The 20621-nt window shown below is 34.8% G+C and overlaps 1 protein-coding gene across 2 annotated transcripts in view; it reads right to left on the bottom strand.

Moving 5' to 3' along the window:
- Nucleotides 1–4650: 4650 nt before the first annotated feature.
- LOC111415847 (Vesicular monoamine transporter) overlaps nt 4651–20621 on the bottom strand; it is a 126683-nt gene continuing 110712 nt past the window's right edge. For both annotated transcript variants that reach the window (XM_071194909.1, XM_071194910.1), the window contains 3 exons: nt 19984–20312; nt 18598–18915; nt 4651–6414 (listed from right to left, as the gene is read on the bottom strand). In XM_071194909.1, the coding sequence (XP_071051010.1) occupies nt 6346–6414; nt 18598–18915; nt 19984–20312 (716 nt within the window). In that variant the 3' untranslated portion in view covers nt 4651–6345. The remainder of the gene's footprint in view (nt 6415–18597; nt 18916–19983; nt 20313–20621) is intronic.

Here is a 20621-nt window from a genome sequence, read left to right as displayed (position 1 = left end):
AACATATTTCTTCATTCTTGTGGCAAAAAATCCGTATCCATCTCTTATTACGAATGCATATTCAATCATTTATAATAACACACGTATGTAATATGCTAAATATTTAATATGCCGAAGATTTTCTTGTATGGCTTCTATTAAAATTATTAAAATATGTCTGAATAATATATATATGTAAGATATCTCAGATTAATAAATATGAAAAAGGAATTAAACAAAAAGGAAACAAAATCAAAATGCTCTTAAAAATAAGGCTTCGGAGATGTATGAATAAGCCAAGAAAGGATATTCATGATTTGCTCTATAGATTCAATGAGACACAAAGATATTCTTCACATAACTTGAGATTGAAAGAGTATTTGCTGATTCACACAATATTCTGTTAATTTTGTTGAAATTGAACTAAAACTAGAACTAACACAATCAGTGCTAACAGTAGACCTTCTTCTTCGTCTTTTGAAAAAGTGTTTGACGTTTCGGATGCCATGTTGCAATCTTCAGAAACAAGTTCGAAGTCAACTTCAAAGAAATCTTGCTTGAAAAAAATGCTGGAATTTCACCAATTCTATCATTTTTCTTATTATTTTCTATATTTTGAGCATATGGAAAATGATGTATATGAAAATTATGAATCAATGTATCAGTTACATTAATACTTTCCAAAAAAATTCAAATGTTAAATTATGGTGAACATGTTGAACTATCATATACTTTTTTTTTTAATTATTTATTAAAACCAGCTCAACATACATTCATATTTACGTTAACATAACGGCTAAATTCACTAAGGAACAAAGTAACTTTCGGAGGGAATCTAATTTAAGCTTAATTTACAATAAATCTTGAAGCATTTTCCTTTTAAGTCGCTGATGCAAATTTTTGAAACCCAAATACATTTCTTATAAAACTTTCAATAGTCATTACGTATAGTTCAACATGAAGTTGTCCACTGCGAATAAACCATGGCGCATCTACTGCCGTCCGTAGAATTTTGTTTTATATAGCAAAATCAAGCATAGGTGACCAAAGATCTTATTAAAGCTTTATATAGTAACATAGTGCATTTAGTCTTCAGATGAGCTTTTCTATTTATTACAGGAAATAGTTGTTTCAATCTAGCATATACCAAATTCTATTTGTTGCGTAGGTGAATACCCCAATTTAATCGTTGATCAAGATGCAGGCCTAAGTATTTGACAGCTTTGTCTTCAGAATTCCAATGAAGTTCTGTGTTGTTGATTACAATGCGTGTTGGATTTCGGTAACGCCGTTACGTAAACATCTTCGATTCACATTTGACTTCATTCAGGTGTAAGGAACATTTAGTAAGCCATTTCTGCACGGCGTTAATAGCATTTTGTAGCTGTTGTATAGCTTCCTCCAAATCACTACCTTGGGTCATAATCAACATATCGTCAGCAAACAGGGCTTTTCCATTGCATCTTTGGCACTCAAATGTTAGACATGTCCCTTGAAGACCTCGTAGAAGCTGGTGAAGCCTTTTCCCAATTTTACAATTCATCAAATGTCAACAACGAAATCGAACTATGGAAAAAATTATGGCAAGATAAACCTGACGCAAAAGAACTAAGTGTTGCGAATATCATAAAAGAGGTCAACATTTTTTTCCATGAAACGAGAAAAGCCCTTATAATTTTGGTCGCTTTACACTGCACGACATACGACATATGAGGTTGAACGATCTTTTAGCAGCGTGAGGAAAATAAAAACTGGCTTAGAAGTACTATGACAGAATGTCGTCTCAATGGTCTTGCCATGATGAGTGTGCATAGGAACCATATTTTTGCGAACATTGAGGGTTTTATTAATAATGTGGTTGACCAATTCGCTAAGAACCCACGAAAATTATGTTTAAAATAATTTGGTTTGGTTTTTTTCCTTTTTGTATTTTTAAATAAGTATAACCTTCAATAAAAAAATGTTTGTTGGTATATTTTTATCTATATGTTTCGGCGAAAAAATTAAATCTTGCGAATCGATCGCAGTTGAAAATGCACGGCTTAAATCTGTTGTAGTTGACTTAAACAGTCGTGTGGAGCACTTGGAGCAATATTCGAGGTTGAACAATCTTATTCTCTCTGGTATTCCAGAGACGAAGGAGAAAAATCTCTGTGTTGTCGTATCACAGATCGGAGAGCCGATTAAATGCGCCGTTGACCGTTCTCAAATCGATGCAATCCATCGCCTCCCACAACGCGCTCCCGCTGACTCGCGCCAAGGTTTATATATAAGAGGTTGTCTAGGTTCGTACGCAATCATACTGCGCATTACGTCACATGTGGAAAATAATACCGCCAAGCAATTCAACTTAAACAAAGGCATGGAGCACCACATGGCCATGAGTTTGCGTGCGCAATCCGTGATCACTTACGTCACGAAACACTCCTGCTCTTGCCCCTCGCCCACAAACTAAAATCAAAGTATTGCAGCATAGGAACTTAGACAACCTTTAATATATAAACCTTCGCGCCGCCAAACTAATCAACCCCGTAGCGTCATTGTTAAATTCTCCTCTCGTATGAAGCGAGATGAGTTCTTGGCCTCAACGAAGTTGTTTCGCAGAAGTAGTGGCACCCCGGCTTCAACGGGCATTCAAGTACCTAACGTTTCTGATAGGCTTTTCGTCAATGAACACCTTACTGCTCACAATAGCGAGCTGTTTAAGAAAGTTAATGCCCGCGTAAAGCAGTATAAACATGTATGGACACGAAACTGCACCATCCATGTTCGAAAAGAGGTCAGGAGTAAGGCAATGACAATTGCGTCTGAGACGGACTTATAGAAACTGTAAAGAATTTGTCTTCTGTCTTGTTTTTATTCTACGAATTACTTCTTTCATGGCGCTGTCAGTTTATTACCAGAATGTACGTGGACTTCGCTCCAAACTTCAAACAATTTATTTGAACTCCTTAATCGTAGAGTATGATATCATCTGCTTAACAGAAACGAACTTGAACGAGTTGGTGCATGATGGGAGATTCTTGGGAGCGACTATGTTATATGTCGACGTGATAGGTTTTCGTCTGGGTCATCGAAGACGGACGGCGGTGGTGTTCTCGTTGGCGTTAAAAAACACCTGACTGTTACTTGTAATCTTTCCAATGAGGCGGAGGTTTTGTGGGTGATGGTAAAGTGCAATGCATCTCGTCTGTTATTGTGTTGTGCGTATTTCCCCCCCGGGTATCGCAGCCGTTCACCGCTTTTTTAGACCAATTGCAATCTGTGAGCGACCAGAACCCTTACGACGATTTGTTGATTGTCGGTGATTTCAACATCCCTGCTGGCGCGTCTGACGTCCGATCGAACTATTCTCTACAATTTCGTATTGTAATCTTATTCAATTTAATAATACTGTCAACCAAAACAATAGAACTTTAGACTTAATACTATGTAACGCCGATATTGTCGATAACGTTCGCGCCTGTCCCGATGCGATTGTCGGCTTGGATGACCACCATCCTGCCGTGGAATTCGAGTTGCGCATTGAGCCTGATCTTAACTTAAGGAATGGCCCTTCCGGCTGGCTATCGTTTCGTAGAGCGGACTTTAAAAATATTTGTGAAAGCAGTGATTCTGTGTACAGGCCCGCGGAATTCATTGGATTGGGGGTGGATGAGGCGGTTGCGGTTTTTTACAGGCATTTGAATCGAATAATTTTCCAATTCGTACCCTGGGAATTGCCTCGATCCCATCATTTCCCTACTTGGTATTCTAGCTCAACTATTAAAGCAATTAAAGAAAAACTTATGTACCATAAAAAATGGAAAAAGTGGGGTAATAACGCAGATTATCTATCTTTTACTACCTACTCTGCGTTCGCAATCCAAACATTTAATTTCAGCTGATTATAAAGCGTAACTTAATCGTATTCAGACAGAATAATTGATAACCCTGCGCACTTTTGGTCTTATATCAAAAATAAAAAAAAAACGATTTTGGCATCCCTGCTTGCATATGAAAATTGAAATAAATATATATTGAATAATATATATTGAAAATATTGCTGAATTGTTTTCTCAATATTTCAGCTCGGTTTTTATTGAAGGGTCGACTTGCCGTAGACTTTGATCCCTTGCTATGCGCTGGTTTTTCTAACGTCTGATTTAACAAATCCGACGTTCTCTGTGCATTAAATCAAGTTAATTCTAATTCGGTCCAGGATCTGACGGTTTGCCCGGTATTTTGGTTACTTCCTGTGCCGATCAGCTTGCGGAACCATTGTTTTTGCTGTTCTCTCAGTCTGTTGTCCAGGGGGTTTTCCCTTCCGTATGGAAGAAGGCGCTTATTGTACCAAAATCCAAATCAGGTCATAAGCATCTTGTCTCCAACTATCGTCCTATTTCAATATTGCCCATTATTTCAAAAGTTTTTGAAAAATTAGTATACTCTAAACTTCACTATATACTAAAACCTTTTATTATCCAGGAACATGGTTTCTGTTTTTGAACGTTATCAGACTCATTCTAAATAACAAGTGTTATTATTTGAGTTATTTAAACTTGTTGTTTTGTTATCCCCTATGCCTATAATTAGCAAGAAGATTTTTTCCACAGTTACAGGATATTGACTGAGTATTTTGCGACTTATTGCAGGTAATTAGTAACCATTAACAAAAATTAAAAGAAATACTTCGAGTTTTTATTATATTTTATTATGATTTTTCATGTTTCCATTCCACACATATTTAATACCTATAATAATTACATATTAACTATATCATTAACGTCTTTTCTTCGTTTTAAATTTGTTTACAGCGACTTCACAACATTATAAACACCTATTAATTATTAATAAAATTAATTACCTTACAAATTGTTAATTACCTAATTATTTACCCACGTACGTTTTCGGCATGCAGTTCATAGATAATAATAATGAGATTACAACAACAATAATATTACGTTTTTTTTTAAATATTTTTTTGTTATACCAAGAAACCATTTCCCAGGTTATTTTTATAGCATACATAGTTTAAAAACAACGTGGAAAACGGATTCTAAACGCTATAACGTCGTCTGATTTTTTAATTAATGGGGTGGTTAGCGGTGTTAGACGACGAAATAGCATATATTTTTTGTTGTTCCGATCCTTACCAGCTTGTGTCATTTTTGGCTTTTATTATTTTGTTATATTTTTTTTTCGGCAAAACTTAAACGAGCTACGTCTCAACGGTCTTCGCGCATGATTATTGTCTTTCACAATAATCCTTCGGGGTAAAATTTGTTTTTAATCTACCCGACTAAGGTTTAAACATATTGCAGAAACACTTATTATTTTTATTTTATTTTAATTTTTTTTTTGTTAATTATTATTTATTTTAATCATTTAAATTCCTATTTGTGGTGATACAGGATACAGCGAAAGACACATAAAAAACAATTATTTATTAATTAATGCATGCGTTCTTTTAATATATGAATATTTTTATATATTTTATATATTTTTAAATTGTAATTTGTAAATGTATATTTGCAAAGCTATTTTATAAATTTTTTCTTTTAGAGAATAGGTCCCATATCTTTCTTTTTGAAAATTTTTTGTAGGCGTTTCTTTTAAGATTTTTGATTAGTCTCAGCAATTCCGTTTTCTTTTTGTATCCCCTTCTTAAAAACCTTAGGTTCCGTTTTGTTCCCTATTATTTCTCATATTTTTCCTGCACACTTGACTATTTAATAGAATACATTTAATAATTAACTTAAAAATAATTTTTAAAAATATACGAGCAATCTTTGTCTTTTCATTTTTTTATTGGCAATACAATCGATTAGAAGAGTTTTTTTTTGTTTGATTGAAGTGTTTCGTTTTAATTTAAAACCGTTTATACTTTAAAAATCCAAACGATCGGGGAATTTCTTATTGCTCTGCTCTTAAATAAAAGAAAAGACAACATGCAGCCATTCATGATTGTCTACGTACAGAGATTCCCCTCTTTTTTTAGAATTTTGATTAAATTTACTTATTTTACACTTCCATCACATTTTTTTAGTATTTTTCATTACGGCACAGATTAACTATTAATATTAATTCCTAGACATTGATTTAAACAACGGTTTTATATATGCTACTACTTCTTTATAACTACTTCTTAACGTTATTTTAAATGCTATGTATGGTACAGGTAATAATTCATAAATAAGTGTTGCATTAGTAAATATTTATAATAATAATGTTATTTAAATATTTTTTCATCTCTTAAAAGCTAATTGTAAACAACATTTATTACAAAGATACATTTTTTTGCTAACTCTCGATATTCTTGGTACGTTTTCTTTTTGTACTAGTTTAGTACTGGATTATATTATTATAGGTATATTTTTGATTAGTTTATTCGTCGTCCTCTTCGTTTTGATACGTTACGTACCTTACTGACGATTTTTCACCTGTTATTAAAGACTGAAAAAAATATATTGTTAGAAATTATTATAGGTATAAAAGATTTACAGACAAATAGGATAGTAAATATTAGTAAAAGCGATAAATAGGTGATTCAAAAGTAGTCAAAATTTATTATTTTATTATTTATTATTACCAATTATTTTTGGTTAATTTGGTAATAATGTTGTATATCAATAAACATCAAAGCAAGAATGAGCTCTGCATCATTTAATGTAATGACGAACTTAACAGCAAATTTAATAAAGATTCAAAGTGTCAAAAATAATTTTAAAATTTCCATAAATATAGCTATATTTATTGCTTTTAGAACTCAACTTATATTTGATTATTATAGATTTTTTAAGAACAGAAATTTCAGACATCCAATCTCAAGAACGAATAGTATGAAATAAAGGTTTTAAATTTTAAAACAAATTTGATACAGATTTAATGTTGCAAAAATAATTTCTTATTTTCCATAATCATCGTTGTTATGATTTTGAAAATGCAATAATGCCTGTTTGATTGTTATCGATTTGAAATATGGATTTTTAAAAAATCGTATCTTAAGAACGAATTGAAATATCACCATGAAATAAAAAATATTTTAAAGCAAATTTTATGAAAATTTAATATGCAATAAATAATTTTTTATTTTCCATAAACATCGTAGTTATAATCTTTTCAATCTAACTATGCATTTTTGATTAGTATACATAGATATTATACATAAATTTGAGAAAATCGTATCTCAAGAACGAATGGAAATATTATTATGAAATAAAGAACATTTTAAAGCAAATTTCATGAAGATTTAATGTGGCACAAATAATTTCTTATTTTCCATAATCATCGTTGTTATGAGAGAAAATGGATTTATTTTAGACAATTAAAAGCAATATATGTATAGTCTAAAAAGGGCTATCGACCAAAGTCCTTCCGCCCCATCTCAATAATTAAAATTTTATCAGCAACATATTGTTATCCTTTCACAATCCTTTTGTAAATAGTGTCGATTTCTGATTGTATAAATAGGAGTGAAATTTCTTCAGCCATCTTACTCTTAGATTTGTTTGCTAATCTTGAGCGGTACTCAGCCATGCACCCAAGTTTCTGGGCGTTGGAGTACCAGCCCGGCTTGGGGGTCGTCTTCAAATTGCTGGGCGTTGGAGTATCAGCCCGGCTGAAGGCGAGGCGAGAAGCGGTATCAGCCTGATCGGATGTCATATTCGAACATCTTTCACTCCTCCAAATAGACCTACACATGGCCGAAGTAAACCGTGAGGATGTACAAAGGGACCGTTGGGGCCTAAGTGCTTTGGTTATACCACCTGTGGTTTAACCAACCTCATATGAAACTACATACATACATACATTGTTTGCTAAAATTAGAAGTCGCTCCGTCAAACGCTTTATTTCGGTTTTTTCATATAGCGTTTTATTTGCGATGTTGTGCAATGTTACTGCTTGGAGACTTGTTCTTTCGCTAACTTCCAAACTCCTTAGTATGTATCGCTTGCTATCATAGGTCAATAGGCTTGCATACTCTAAAATTGGTCTACAAATAGTCTTATAAATATGCGCAGCGCATTTGATGTTAATGCCTTCTTTCTTGTAGCTTAAACTTCTAAACAGCTTTGCTCTGGTGATTACTTGCATTTAGCCTTTTTTGTGTGTATGTGGAACTTCACTTTGCTGTCAAAGATTATACCCAGGTATTTGATGTTCACTGATTTGCGTCTGTCTGATGTATACTGTTGGAGAATTATCTGTTATCCTATGAAATAGTATTAGAAATTGTGTTTTTGAAGCGTTTATGTTAATTCTCTAGGAGGAGCACCATTTAGTTATCTTGTTAGTTGCTTCTTATAATGTTACTATGGCTGTTTCAAGTTTCTTCCCATGCGCTATTAGTGCAGTGTCGTCGGCATATTGCAGCATATATAAATCGGTAGACAGCGCGGAAATTTCCATCATGTCATATGCAAAAGCATTGTATAGTATTGGTGAGAGCGGCAAACCCTGTTGAATTTGGAATTCATCCGAGATTTTCATTTGTTCTTACTCCAAAAAACGATCTTTTAAAAAATTTGACAGTAATTTGAGTAACTGAGGTGGAACGTTTAATTTGTGTAATTTGTAAATCAAACCATTATGCCACACGTCAAACGCTTCTTGTACAAAAAGAGCTGCTGATTTTATTTGCTGCAAGCGACAAGTGTGTTGATTTGAAGTAAGAATAGCTAATGGATATACAGGGTGTCCCGTTAAGCGTACGGAGCGGCTGTATCTCAACAACGGTAAGGCCTAGAGGTTTGGGAAAAAAATCCTTATAAGCAAAGTGGGCAAGAGAAATAGCTGGAAATTAGTTTGAAGTTCGTAATTCGACCGCTAAGGGGCGTAACTGTCATGGAGAAACATAAAATTCCTGCTATCTCAGAAAGTTAGACGATGAGCTATAACGTTGACAACATCATTTAGTAGCTTGGATAATACTGCATCGCTTTTGTTTTGCGATATTTCTCATATCTGTCATAATAAGGGAGGGGGAGGCCAATGCGTTTTCAAATGTTTACATTTTAATATCTTCTGGACCATTCAACCGATTTGAATATTTTTGGTCTTGTTTGAAAGAGCATTTCATGCTCTTTTAAAAGATGTTTTCAGTAAGATCGCTTGGTTTAAAACAAATAAGCTACAGGGCGTTATCTGCAGCGGTTACATATTTTAGTGATTTTTGAAAAAAAGTTAAATAGAACGGTACTATTTACTTCACAGACCGTTAATCACCATAAAATTTGCTAAATATTAGTGAAAACCGCATCTCGATATCTCCATCCATTCTCGAATTATAAAAGAAAATGTTAAAAATTCGTATATCTTAATCGGATCAAGTTACCTTAGGAAACAAATAAGAGAGAACAAAAATTTTATTATCTAGAACCTTCCTTCACACTTTATCCAAGCTTAGAACTGCTTCAAAACTACTTTTGAGGCGTGTTGAAAAGCCAACGGATCAATGAAACATCAACAATGATAATAAAACAAAATAAACCAAAACACTTAGAATAACTTACATTTTTGGCAAAAATAACTCACTAATGAGCGAAATGCCTTCCATAAACCTCGAAACTAGATTAAATAAATGTATTTAATCTAGTTTCGACGAAAAAAAAGCGCTGCTTAAGTCTCGGCCCTGGACACGTTTTTACTAGTATTTAGTGTTTTGTCATATTTTCCCTGGTTATTGGTTTTTCTTGAAAAGTCAGGTCGTTTAGTCTACCCAATAGATAAAGGGGTGAAAGCAATGTGGGTTTTGCTCGAACCAAGAATGCATATTATGCAAGTTTACATCAGCTTGTGGACAGGTGCTTCATGCATCCATAGCATTTGTGATAAAAGGTTTGGATTTGCCCAAATCATATTTAAAAGTCAATGGTAATAGTTCAGTTTATTATCATAATCGGTATCTGTTAAGGCATGATGTAAAACAACGTGGTGGAGATATTATTCTCTTGAGAACTCTTGTGGACAATTGTTTTCGGAGTTCCCAGATTATGTGGGATCACATTGCGCACCAATGTGATTTACGAATTCATAGAGATGTCTGAATGGGCTACACGTTGCCAGTTTTCCGTAATCGCTAAGTCAATCTTAAAAACACGTCTAGAGAAAAATGTCTTTCTTTGTCGTAATTGCATTGCACATTTTTGCCATGCAGTTGCATCGTATTCGAAACATTGAAAATAAATCATCATACGCTCTATCATACGCTTCTGCTTTAGTAAATGACATGTTTACAGTTACCATGGTTATGTGATTTGTTTTTCTCGATGAGGTAACTGGATCCGATTGATGGCACTCGAGTTTTTAATATTTTCTTCTATAACTCGAGAACGGGTGGCGATATCGAGATGCGGTTTTCACTAAAATTTTGCAAATTTTAAGGTGACTAAGGGTCTGTGAAGTAAATAGTATCGTTCCATTTAACTTTTTTTCAAAAATCACAAAAATATGTAATCGCTGCAGATAACGTCCTCTAGCTCATTTGTTTTAAAGCAGACGGCCTTACTGAAAATATCTTTAAAAAGAGCATAAAATGCTCTTTCAAACAACACCGAAAACATTCAAATCGGTTGAATGGTCTAGGAGATATTAAAATGTAAACATATGAAAACGCATTGGCCTCCCCCTCCCTTATTATGACAGATATGAGAAATATCGCAAAACAAAAGTGATGCGGTATTATCCAAGCTATTAAATGATGTTGTCAAAGTTATAGCTCATCGTCTAAGTTTCTGAGATAGCGGGAACTTTATATTTCTCAATGGCAGTTACGCCCCCTAGCGGTCGAATTACGAACTTTAAAATAATTTCCAGCTATTTCTCCTGGTCACTTTGCTTATAAGGATTTTTTTCCCAAACCTCTAGGTCTTACCGTTCTAGAGATACAGCCGCTCCGTACGCTTAACGGGACACCCTGTATAGTCGATTTTCCTGATCTAAATCCAAACTGATGACGTGTTATCTTCAACATACATTAGCAGTCGTTTTTTAGTAAGATTTTCAAACATTTTCCCGATGACAGGAAGCAACGTTATAGAACGATAACCAGAAGGCGTTTGTGGGTTCGAGTCTTTTTTTGGAATGCATACTACTGTCCCAATTTTTCATTCATTAGGAAAATATTGATTTTGGAAACAAAAGTTAAATATGTCTTTTACATGTGCATGAATATTAGGAAGTAATTGTCTAAAAATTGTTTGTGTCAGATTATCATAGCCGACTGAAGTATTTTTTCCCTTGCTTAACAATTCCCAGTATTCATCTTCGTCGACATTCAATCTGCTACTAGAAATTTGTGCAGTGTTGTCAGTTGTCAAACGCTGTAAACCAGTCTTCAATCAATGATCGTGATGATCGTTATCGAATAAGTGATTTTCAGATTTTTTAAAACATTCTTCGAGATATTTAGCATATACTTGTGCCTTTTCGAAATCAGTGTTACAGCTGGAGCCATCAGATGGAGCTATAAGATAAACGGGCTGCATGTTTTTTTCGTATTTTGATAGTTTTTTGAGTTCATTCTAGAAAGATTTTCCCTTACTTTAGTTGATATTATTACAAGCTTCAATAAATCTGGAAAATCTCAATTGCCATATTAACTTGTGAATACTTTTACTAAGCTCATTAATTCTCTTCTTGGTGTCAGCATCTTCATTTCTTCTGAACTCTCGGTACATGCATCTTTTACGTTTAATTAACGTTAGGATATAAGGAGGGAGTGAGAAGGAGTAATAGGATTTTTTCCTTTTTGGGGAGTGATATACTAGTGATTTTGATAGGTGTTTGATAAACGATGATATGTTCTCTGGGTTAATAGCAGGATTGTTATGGATGTAATTTATTATGTCATTGTTTAGGTTTTCGATATTGCATAAATTAATATTAATGTGTAGTGGAATGTCTACTATTGGAGATTATGGTGGGGTGTTTAGTTGAAAATCTATGCTGAGGTGGTCTGAACCAAGATCTGTTACCAATTCTAGATAAATGTAGGTGGTGTAGCTATTTTCTTGTATCCAGTCTGATTGATTGTTTTTCGACTTCTTCGTGCATTCGTTTAATCTGTTATTTATTCTTAGGCTATTTTCATGTTTGACCGCTAGAGATGGGTGAATTAGCGCTACAGAGCCTCCTCTGATTTTAACATTGCCGATTTCAGATATTTTTTCCACTACAGACAAGTTTTGAAATTTGATATGTTCTTTGGATTTTGTTTCTACAAATAAAGCAACTATCCTCCTGACCACAGGAGTTACGTTTCTCTGGCAATGTTAATGTGCATGATGTGGTGTCATGCGTGCCTTCACATTTGCTGCATTTTATTGGTTGCTTACAATTGCCTGTAGTATGCAGAAAAGAGTTACATTTAGAGCATGCAACTGGGATTGGAGCAGGAGGCAAACTTTCGACGACTGGAAAGTGTTTGTTTTTATAGAACAATCCTCATTTTAGTATTCTTTGATATGACGATTCACATCCGGTAATTATTCTCATTTTATAGGTTGGACTTTGAGTTATTTTGAATATAATTCTCTTGCAGAATCTATGATTAATTTGTAATGAAATTAGCATTGGGCGCTATACCTACGATCGTTGTCATGGATTCGACTATCTCACTTCAACGATTTACTGCCGATTTGCAGCCGAGGCTCCTGATGACCAGTTTGATAATCTTTGACTAAAATTTCTCTTGAAAATTTAGTTTTGCAAAATTTGCCCTTAAATTAGAACAAGATCAAAAAATTTCGTGATTGTTGGATGAAAATTGTGAAGTGGTTTCTAATCAAAGTAAGTTCAAATTGCTCTCTTTGCACATTCCTCCAATAAAGGGGGATAAGACCAAACCAGGTGCTCTCAATTTCTGTCATCGATATTTAAGTTATTTAGAGCTCGAATTGTAAGACTGTTTTGTCATTTAGGGATGTCAGCAGGTTTTCCATGTTGCATTCATGCTCTCGGCGTCATTTCTCTCACAATCAGTGAACCACTGTTGTACTCTTGTGAGTCCATCTCTGCAGCTTATCGCATAGCAGCATCATTGATCAAGTGAATTTTTTCTCCATCAGTCTATGACATTTAGGACATTTATATCTTCGCAGTTTTGTGACAACAAAAGGTGTTTGTGTCATTTATTGTCAAGATCGTATAAAAGGGAACCTCAATGGACAAATATGGTTACTCATCTAGTCGATGTTATTGAAATATTTACAGAAACACTCTTTCAATCAGGTATGTACCATTCGGTATTTCTAGGCATAACACTCCATTCTAAAAGGCGGTCAAAAGCTCTAAGTCAAGGACAAATCCCTGAGTCAGTCTCTAATTATCCATTTTGTTTTAGGTCCAATAATAATGCCATAAATCATTTTCCGAATCCCAAAGCAACTACACCAATGAAGCAACGAAATTCCAAAGCAAGAAAATCCAACCACAAACCGGTTGAAAAACAAAGTACAAACTATTGCGCCTTGTTTTCTCTCGCTCTTTCTTTGCGCAATGACTTATTTATACATTATGGAAAACAGCAAGCAAACAGGAACCAATATACAGGGTGAGTTATTCGTATCTCGGCGGTTGATCGTTTGAGGAAGAAAAAATGTTTGATACAAAAGTTGTTTGAGTATGTCAAACAACTTTAAACTATGTCAGATAATAGTCAAAGCCTGTATGCAGAAACAAAATAGTGACTAGGATTTCTCTGATGATGAGACGTCTGTCTAGTTCGACGAAGAATTCGCATTTACACCAAGTGCAGTGAATATATCAGAAACTTAATGTCAAAAAGCCAATACAATATTTTGAGCGGTATTGTATTCTTTACAAACATAGGTTTTTTTGTGCAAATGTTACGACCTACGCGCAAACAGAAAAATTTGTTAACACTACTGTAGCAAAAATTTAACGCTTTTTTTGGATGGTTACACTAATTAACAGCCATTTTGCATTTACATCCCAAATGCAACTGGACGATTTGGTTTGCGATCTAAAATTTTCGACAAATATCGGGACAAGAATTCTCTGTTTTTAATCAAGAGGTACTTCCTTCGCTCAATACTTTGAAATGCAGAATTCAATGTGCGTCTGTAGAGATGTAAACGGTCTGATGATGCAGCTAGGTGTACAACATAACCCACAGGAGTGGCGACGTTTTATTGAATCAAGTAAAACGAGCTTGAAAGCAGTTTTATTGCATAGTGGCAATATATTCCCATCGCTGCATTTGCTTGCACAGTAAACATGAAAGAAACTTATGAAACTATGGCTTATAATTTGTTGTGGTTGAAATGTTGTTGCACTCCTTACAAGTTTCACGATTTTTTGGTGCTCTTTGTGCTTATGGGACAGCCGTGATACTAAAAACCACTATACAGTCAAGAAATGATCTATAAGAAAATCATATGTTGATGGAAAAGGAAATGTGAAAAACACTCCATTGGTTAACTCCGATAAAATCATTTCGTTTCATATCAAGTTGAGGCTTATGAAGAACTTTGTAAAAGCTTTGGATAAAGGAGGACAGGCCTTCAATCATTTGAAAGAAAAGTTTCTCAAATTGAGTGAAGAAAAGCTGAAGGAAGGTATATTTGTTGGGCCACAGCTAAGAAAATTGTTGAAAGATCCAGCCTTTGATATCAATCTCACAAATATTGCATTAACTGCTTGGTCATCTTTTAAAGCAATTGTGAAGGGCACCAGAAAAGATGATAACTGTGTTTCCATTGTGAATAGTTTGTTGTCAACTATAAAAATATAGGATGTAGGATGTTGCTTAAAATTCATTTATTATACTCCCCTCTTAATTTCTTCCCGGAAAATATGGGAGCCGTAAACCACGAGCAGGGAACCCTTTTGATGATGGGCGACTATTGCTGCGGTCTTGTTAGGGAAAGTGATTTTGTGAACACTGAAGAAAGTTAAAGTTGAGAAATGTATTGCGATCTAATTTAGACATTCTATTGGCATCATGTTTATGCGGTAACTATATGTATATGGCAAACTACTGGCACTATTTTTCTGAAAATTTGCATACAGGATTTACCCGAAGTGCTCGTTTCAGCTGAAATATTTTTAGTTTTCTCCAATTTCCGGTTATATCCTAAATGGACCCCAACTTTGTTATTTTAAATGGAATGTACCAATTTTTATCGAATTTTCGAGATGTCCGCTAAATTTTAATATAATTTGATATAAGTCATCATATGTCTAGAGTGCACCATTTTTCAATTATTTCAGTTTTTTCGAAAATTTTGGCAGATGCAACGCTTCACAATAAAAATAATTTTTCGAAATTACATTCGAGTCCGGCCAAATATACCCATAGCTTACATAACCCTTGAAAAGTTTTCGAAAAAAATGTGTAGTGGTCAGAAATTTGCGCCAAATTTCCCTATCTCGCAAAGTCGAAAACTTAATTTTTTTAAATGGCAACCCCAACTTTTTCCTTCACCAGCGTTATTGTACGCTGGAAAATAAGGGAACTTTGTCATTACATCTCTATATCTAAAATGTACGCTTTTCGTAGAACATGAAAAAAGTTAAATTTTCTTGGTTATTAGTAAATCTAAAATTATCAGTTGTCTTTGGTTTGAAGCAACCAAATCGTAGAAACAAAAACTATCGTATTAAAACAAATAATTTAACTTTTACGTTGCAAAAGTGTTAATCACGTTCCGTTTAGGATTTTGTAATTGTAGAACCTATGGCCAGTTTGTTGGAAAGCACAAAAGAGTTAAACCAATCGTAGCTAACGAAGAAAATGACATTACAGTTTTGAAAATGATGGTGTGGTAGTGCTACACTTTTATAACGAAAATTTGAATGGTAAGCTTATTGAAAATTGTAGGGCAAATTTTGTTTCTAATTCTTGTTCATTATTTCGGGCGAAACATACCTGGAAATTTTACAAAATTATCTACAGCCGCTAAATCTAAACTGGAATCAGCTGTGGTACCATCACGGCGGAGCTCCACCTCATAGTAGTGCGCTTATATATAACTTTTTACAAAATCGTTTTGAGGATCGTTGAATAGCTAACAACGAACCCCATAAATGACCTCCCATATATCACTCCATCAGATTTTTTGTTTGGGGTCGTATAAAAGATACCGTGTATGCTACCAAGAGAAGAATTTCAAGAAAGAGTTCATGATGCATTTCGATCTTTTTCATCGGAACAAATTCGGAGTGCCAGGTATACCAGGATTTTACAAAGAATTCATAATTCAAAATGAAGTTTTCGACTTTTCGAAACAGGGAAATTCGGCGCAAATTTCTGACCACCTGTATAATTTTTTTAAAAACTTTTCAAGGGTTATGTAAACTATGGGTCCTCTCTGTGCAAACCCTGAGAATATTTTGCCGGACTCGAGTGTAATTTCGAAAAATTATTTTTATTGTGAATGGTTGCATCTGCCAAAATTTTTGAAAAAACTGAAATAATTCAAAAATGGTGCACTCTAGATATATAATGACTTGTATCAAATTATATTAAAATTTAGCGGGGATTTCGAAAATTCAATAAAAATTAGTACATTCCATTATAAACAGTTATTCCGGTATAACTGGAAGTTGGAGAAAACTAAAAATATTAACTAAAATATTAAACTAAAATACGAGCACCTTGAATAAACGCTATATGCAAATTTTCAGAAAAATAGTTTCAGTAGTTTGCCACATGCATATAGACTCAGCTCGTCATGACAGATCCGGTACATACAGGTTCCAAAAAAATCACTGAAAAAAGGGGGAGGTTAGCGTATTTGGTTGGTAGCTCACGCTTTCCCATTTGTCATGTTGTCAGGAACAGTCATGAATTGGACGGGCGAGCATCGTGTCTTCATTATCGAAACATTTATGAAAAGAAACGAGTCAGTGATTACGACGCAAAGAACTCTTCGTACTCACTTCGTGCTTCGTAGACATGATCCGGTTCTAAATCGCAAAACAATACTGTTGTGGGTTTCAAATTTTAGACCCACAGGTTCAACTTTAAAAAGAAAATCAACTGGTAGACCCAGAAGTGCTCGGACACCTGACACCTGACTGTTGCAGCTGTAAGAGAAGCACTTGAACGATCTTCTACCCGTTCAGCTGCAAAACATGGTTTGCGTTTGTCACATCTTTCTATGAGAAGAATTTTACACGTCCATCTGAAGTTCCACCCATACAAAATGATGATTGTGAACGACATTCTTCAAAACGTCCCACAAAATGCTCTTTAGATAACGAGTGAAGAAGCTCATTGCCATTTATCTGGCTATGTGAACAAGCAGAATTTTCGCTACTGAGCACCAGAAAATCCGCGGCTGCTCCATGGAAGGCCAGTTCACAGCCCACGTGTTACCGTTTGGTCTGCTGTTGGATCTTTTGGCGTTTGGGGTCCCTATTTTTTGAAGGGGGAGGCGTAACGGTTACCGTAACTGCCAATCGATATGTCGACATGCTACGCATTCTTTTTAAACCAAAACTTAGAGAACTTGAACATCCGGATGTGTGCTTTCAACAGGATGGAGCTACGGCTCATACGGCAAGACGAACAATGGACGTTTTAAGGTTTTAACGTTGGGTGGCCTGCGCGTTCACCCGATCTTGCCCCATGCGACGCTTTCCTTTGGGGCTACCTGAAAGCGAAGGTTTTTCAACACCATCCCTGAACCATTGACGAATTGAAAGCAGCAATACGCCAAGAAAATACAGGAATATAGCCTCAAATTACTGCTCGAGTGATGGAAACTTTCAGAAATCAGCTTCGAATGTTTATCGAAAAAAATGGTCGCCACTTGGACTCTGTAATTTTCAAAACTTAATAAAAACAAATGGCATAGCATACATTTTCAGTTAATAAATAACAAATTTAAATAGCATTTACAATGGCGATTTTATTAAAGATTAAAATGTGGGAGATTTTGCCGGACTCTGTATAAAATAATATTAAGTTCTAAACCACTGGTTCTGTATTTCTTGTTTGTTATAGTTTAGTCAATATTCGCCAGTACTGTTTTTGATTCTATTGTATATCTAGGAAATATAACGTGATAGACAAAAACTGAGTTTACCAGTTCCAACAGTTTACCAACTTTTCAAAATTAATAAACCCAGTTACAAAGCAGATGCAGAAAAAAAGCTGCAATTTGTTGACTAGTGTTATTGGATTATTGAGTAAGCCAAGAGTAAAATAGTACTGGGCTTTAGAAACATGACACTGAGATTATGGTCTACTTCTGGAAAATACATTCAATAATTTTAAAAGTTAAAAGAGTATGCCGAGAAAATGTTTGCAACAAAAATGTTTCCATTGATGAGCAAATCTGACCTTACAAAGGAAGATGTGTCAAAAATCAACCGGTGAAATGTAAGCCAAATTCAGAAGGGATAAAAATTTTCAGCGAATCCTGATGGATTATCATTGGATTTATATTTATCAGTGAAATCGGCTTTGTACCTAACATCTGATCAGCTACAGTCATTTTTAAATTCAGACTTTTCTACACAAAAGCCCAAAATAGACAATTGCTACGAGGAAGTTCTATGTTATGATTCGCATGAAATATAATATTTTTTACTACTTTTGGAACAATTTTGGGTATAAAACATTTTTGTTTTTGAAAATTTAGAGAAATTAGTTTCATTACTTACCTTTTTTTCTTCTTTGGTCGGCGGATTTTTTAAGAACAGCAAAAGTGGCGCGTACATAAAGTTTAATATGGCTATTCCGAACAACATCCACTCGAATCCGATCGTTTTGACGAGCGTTCCACTCATGGCGGGTCCAACCGCAAAACCCAAACAAAAGGCGACGTCGCCGATCGCGTAAACGCTTCCGTACACGGCAGAGTGTCGAATATCAACCAGAAAACCCAGTTCGGGCATCATCGAACTGTCGACCATTCCGATTGCGAAACCCAATCCGGCATTAGGAATGATTAGATCGTTTATACTTTTAGCGAGAGGAATCTGAAATTCAATTAGTGCGTTTCATTATCAAATAAATGAACAAAGAGGGTTTCTTAAGGCGTATTAACGTTTCTTATCGAAATATCTTATTCTAACAGGAAATTAATCGGTGAAACTTAAAACTTGCAATATTTAAAGAAAAATAATGCAAGTTTACCGGCGAGACGATAGCAACAAACTTTTTCCCTTATATTTTCACCTATTTCTCGGGCCCATATCTTCGTTATCTAGAAAGATAGCGAAAAACTAAGCACATGGTTGGAAAGCTTTGTCTTTTCTCTATCTTAAGAAGTGTGTCATACACCGTTAGAAAGAGCAGAAAATTTTCCATAAGATTAATATAGTTCTAGAGTTTTCTCTCCGTCAGATAAGAGAGTTATTGACCCAAGCGTGGTTAAGCCGCGGCAAAAATTCGTGGTTAGGTAGTTCTTAGTCAGAAAAAAGGATTGTGCAAACATGTGATCACGGTATGTCATCCGTTGGAAAGAGCAGGAAATTTTCCATAAACTGAATATAGTTGTAGAGTTTTCTCCCTGTCAAATAGGAAAGTTATTATTGCAAGAAATATTTGCGTGTAGGGGCTTTTTCAGGTGCGTTTTTATTACAGGCGCTGATAGATATTGGGGGACGAAAACTCGGAATAAGATAGTCCAAGGCCAGCTCTTCGAATGGGTAAACTGTTTGTTGAATTTCATCTGATAATGGCTGCACAAGGTCGTTTTTTGCTCTTATTATCAACATATCGGCGGACGAAAACTCGGTTTAAGATAGAGATAAGATCAAGCTTAGATCGTACTTAGTTTTTCACTATCTTTCTAGATAACGAAGATATGGGCCCGAGAAATAGGTGGAAATATAAGGGAAAAAGTTTATTGCTGGGCGGTTTGTTGCTATCGTCTCGCCGGTTCTTCATTTATCTTTTAAAAACAGTCAAGGTAATATTTTATTCCTTATTAATTATTTTATCTTAATTAATATTAGATTGACAGATTCCATTAATCATAATTTTTAATTTATTAGAATTATCTGTAGATGAAGTAGGTATTAATTATTTTGTGTTTAACTTACACACATCAAACAAACTCCGATTATAACTAAACCGAGCAAGGCGGCCAACCACCTGCCCATTTTGTGTCCCAACGGTCCAAACAGGTTCGTTCCGATCAAATAGGAAACGCTGGCAGGTATAAAAGTAGCACCCTGTTTCCATCTTTCTGCGTTCATTGTATCGATCATCCAAATCGGTAAGGACGGCTCAAGCATCGCTATGCCGCAATTTGCGAAGGTAATCGAACCGGCAGCTATTAGAATGTATGGGTCAGTTGCCAAAGCCTTTAACGAGGGCGGCTCGCTTTCCTGTCGAACGACCGCCGGTTGAAGCATCAACAATTGTAATACTGAAAAGAAAAGATTACAATTAAATTATAGGTAGAGATACAGGTGATTGTAAATCATATTTCCACGTTTTAATAAAGGATGTATTACATCATGCTAAAATTGTTGACTCCGCATGCAATAGATATACCCAACATCACAATGTTAAACAATAAAATTCAAATTATTATTTCAGCATTACTTAGAAATAGTGATGGGAATTTACCCGATATTTATATTTGTGGTATTTATCCTGGGTATTTATCAGATATATACCTAACATGGGTAAATAATCGAGTGTTTATCGAGTAAGTAAAGTTAACAACAAAAAT

The sequence above is a fragment of the Onthophagus taurus genome, chromosome 3 (genome assembly GCF_036711975.1).
Source record: "Onthophagus taurus isolate NC chromosome 3, IU_Otau_3.0, whole genome shotgun sequence".
NCBI classification, from domain to species: Eukaryota; Metazoa; Arthropoda; class Insecta; order Coleoptera; family Scarabaeidae; genus Onthophagus; species Onthophagus taurus.
This window is presented reverse-complemented; position numbering and strand designations above follow the sequence as displayed.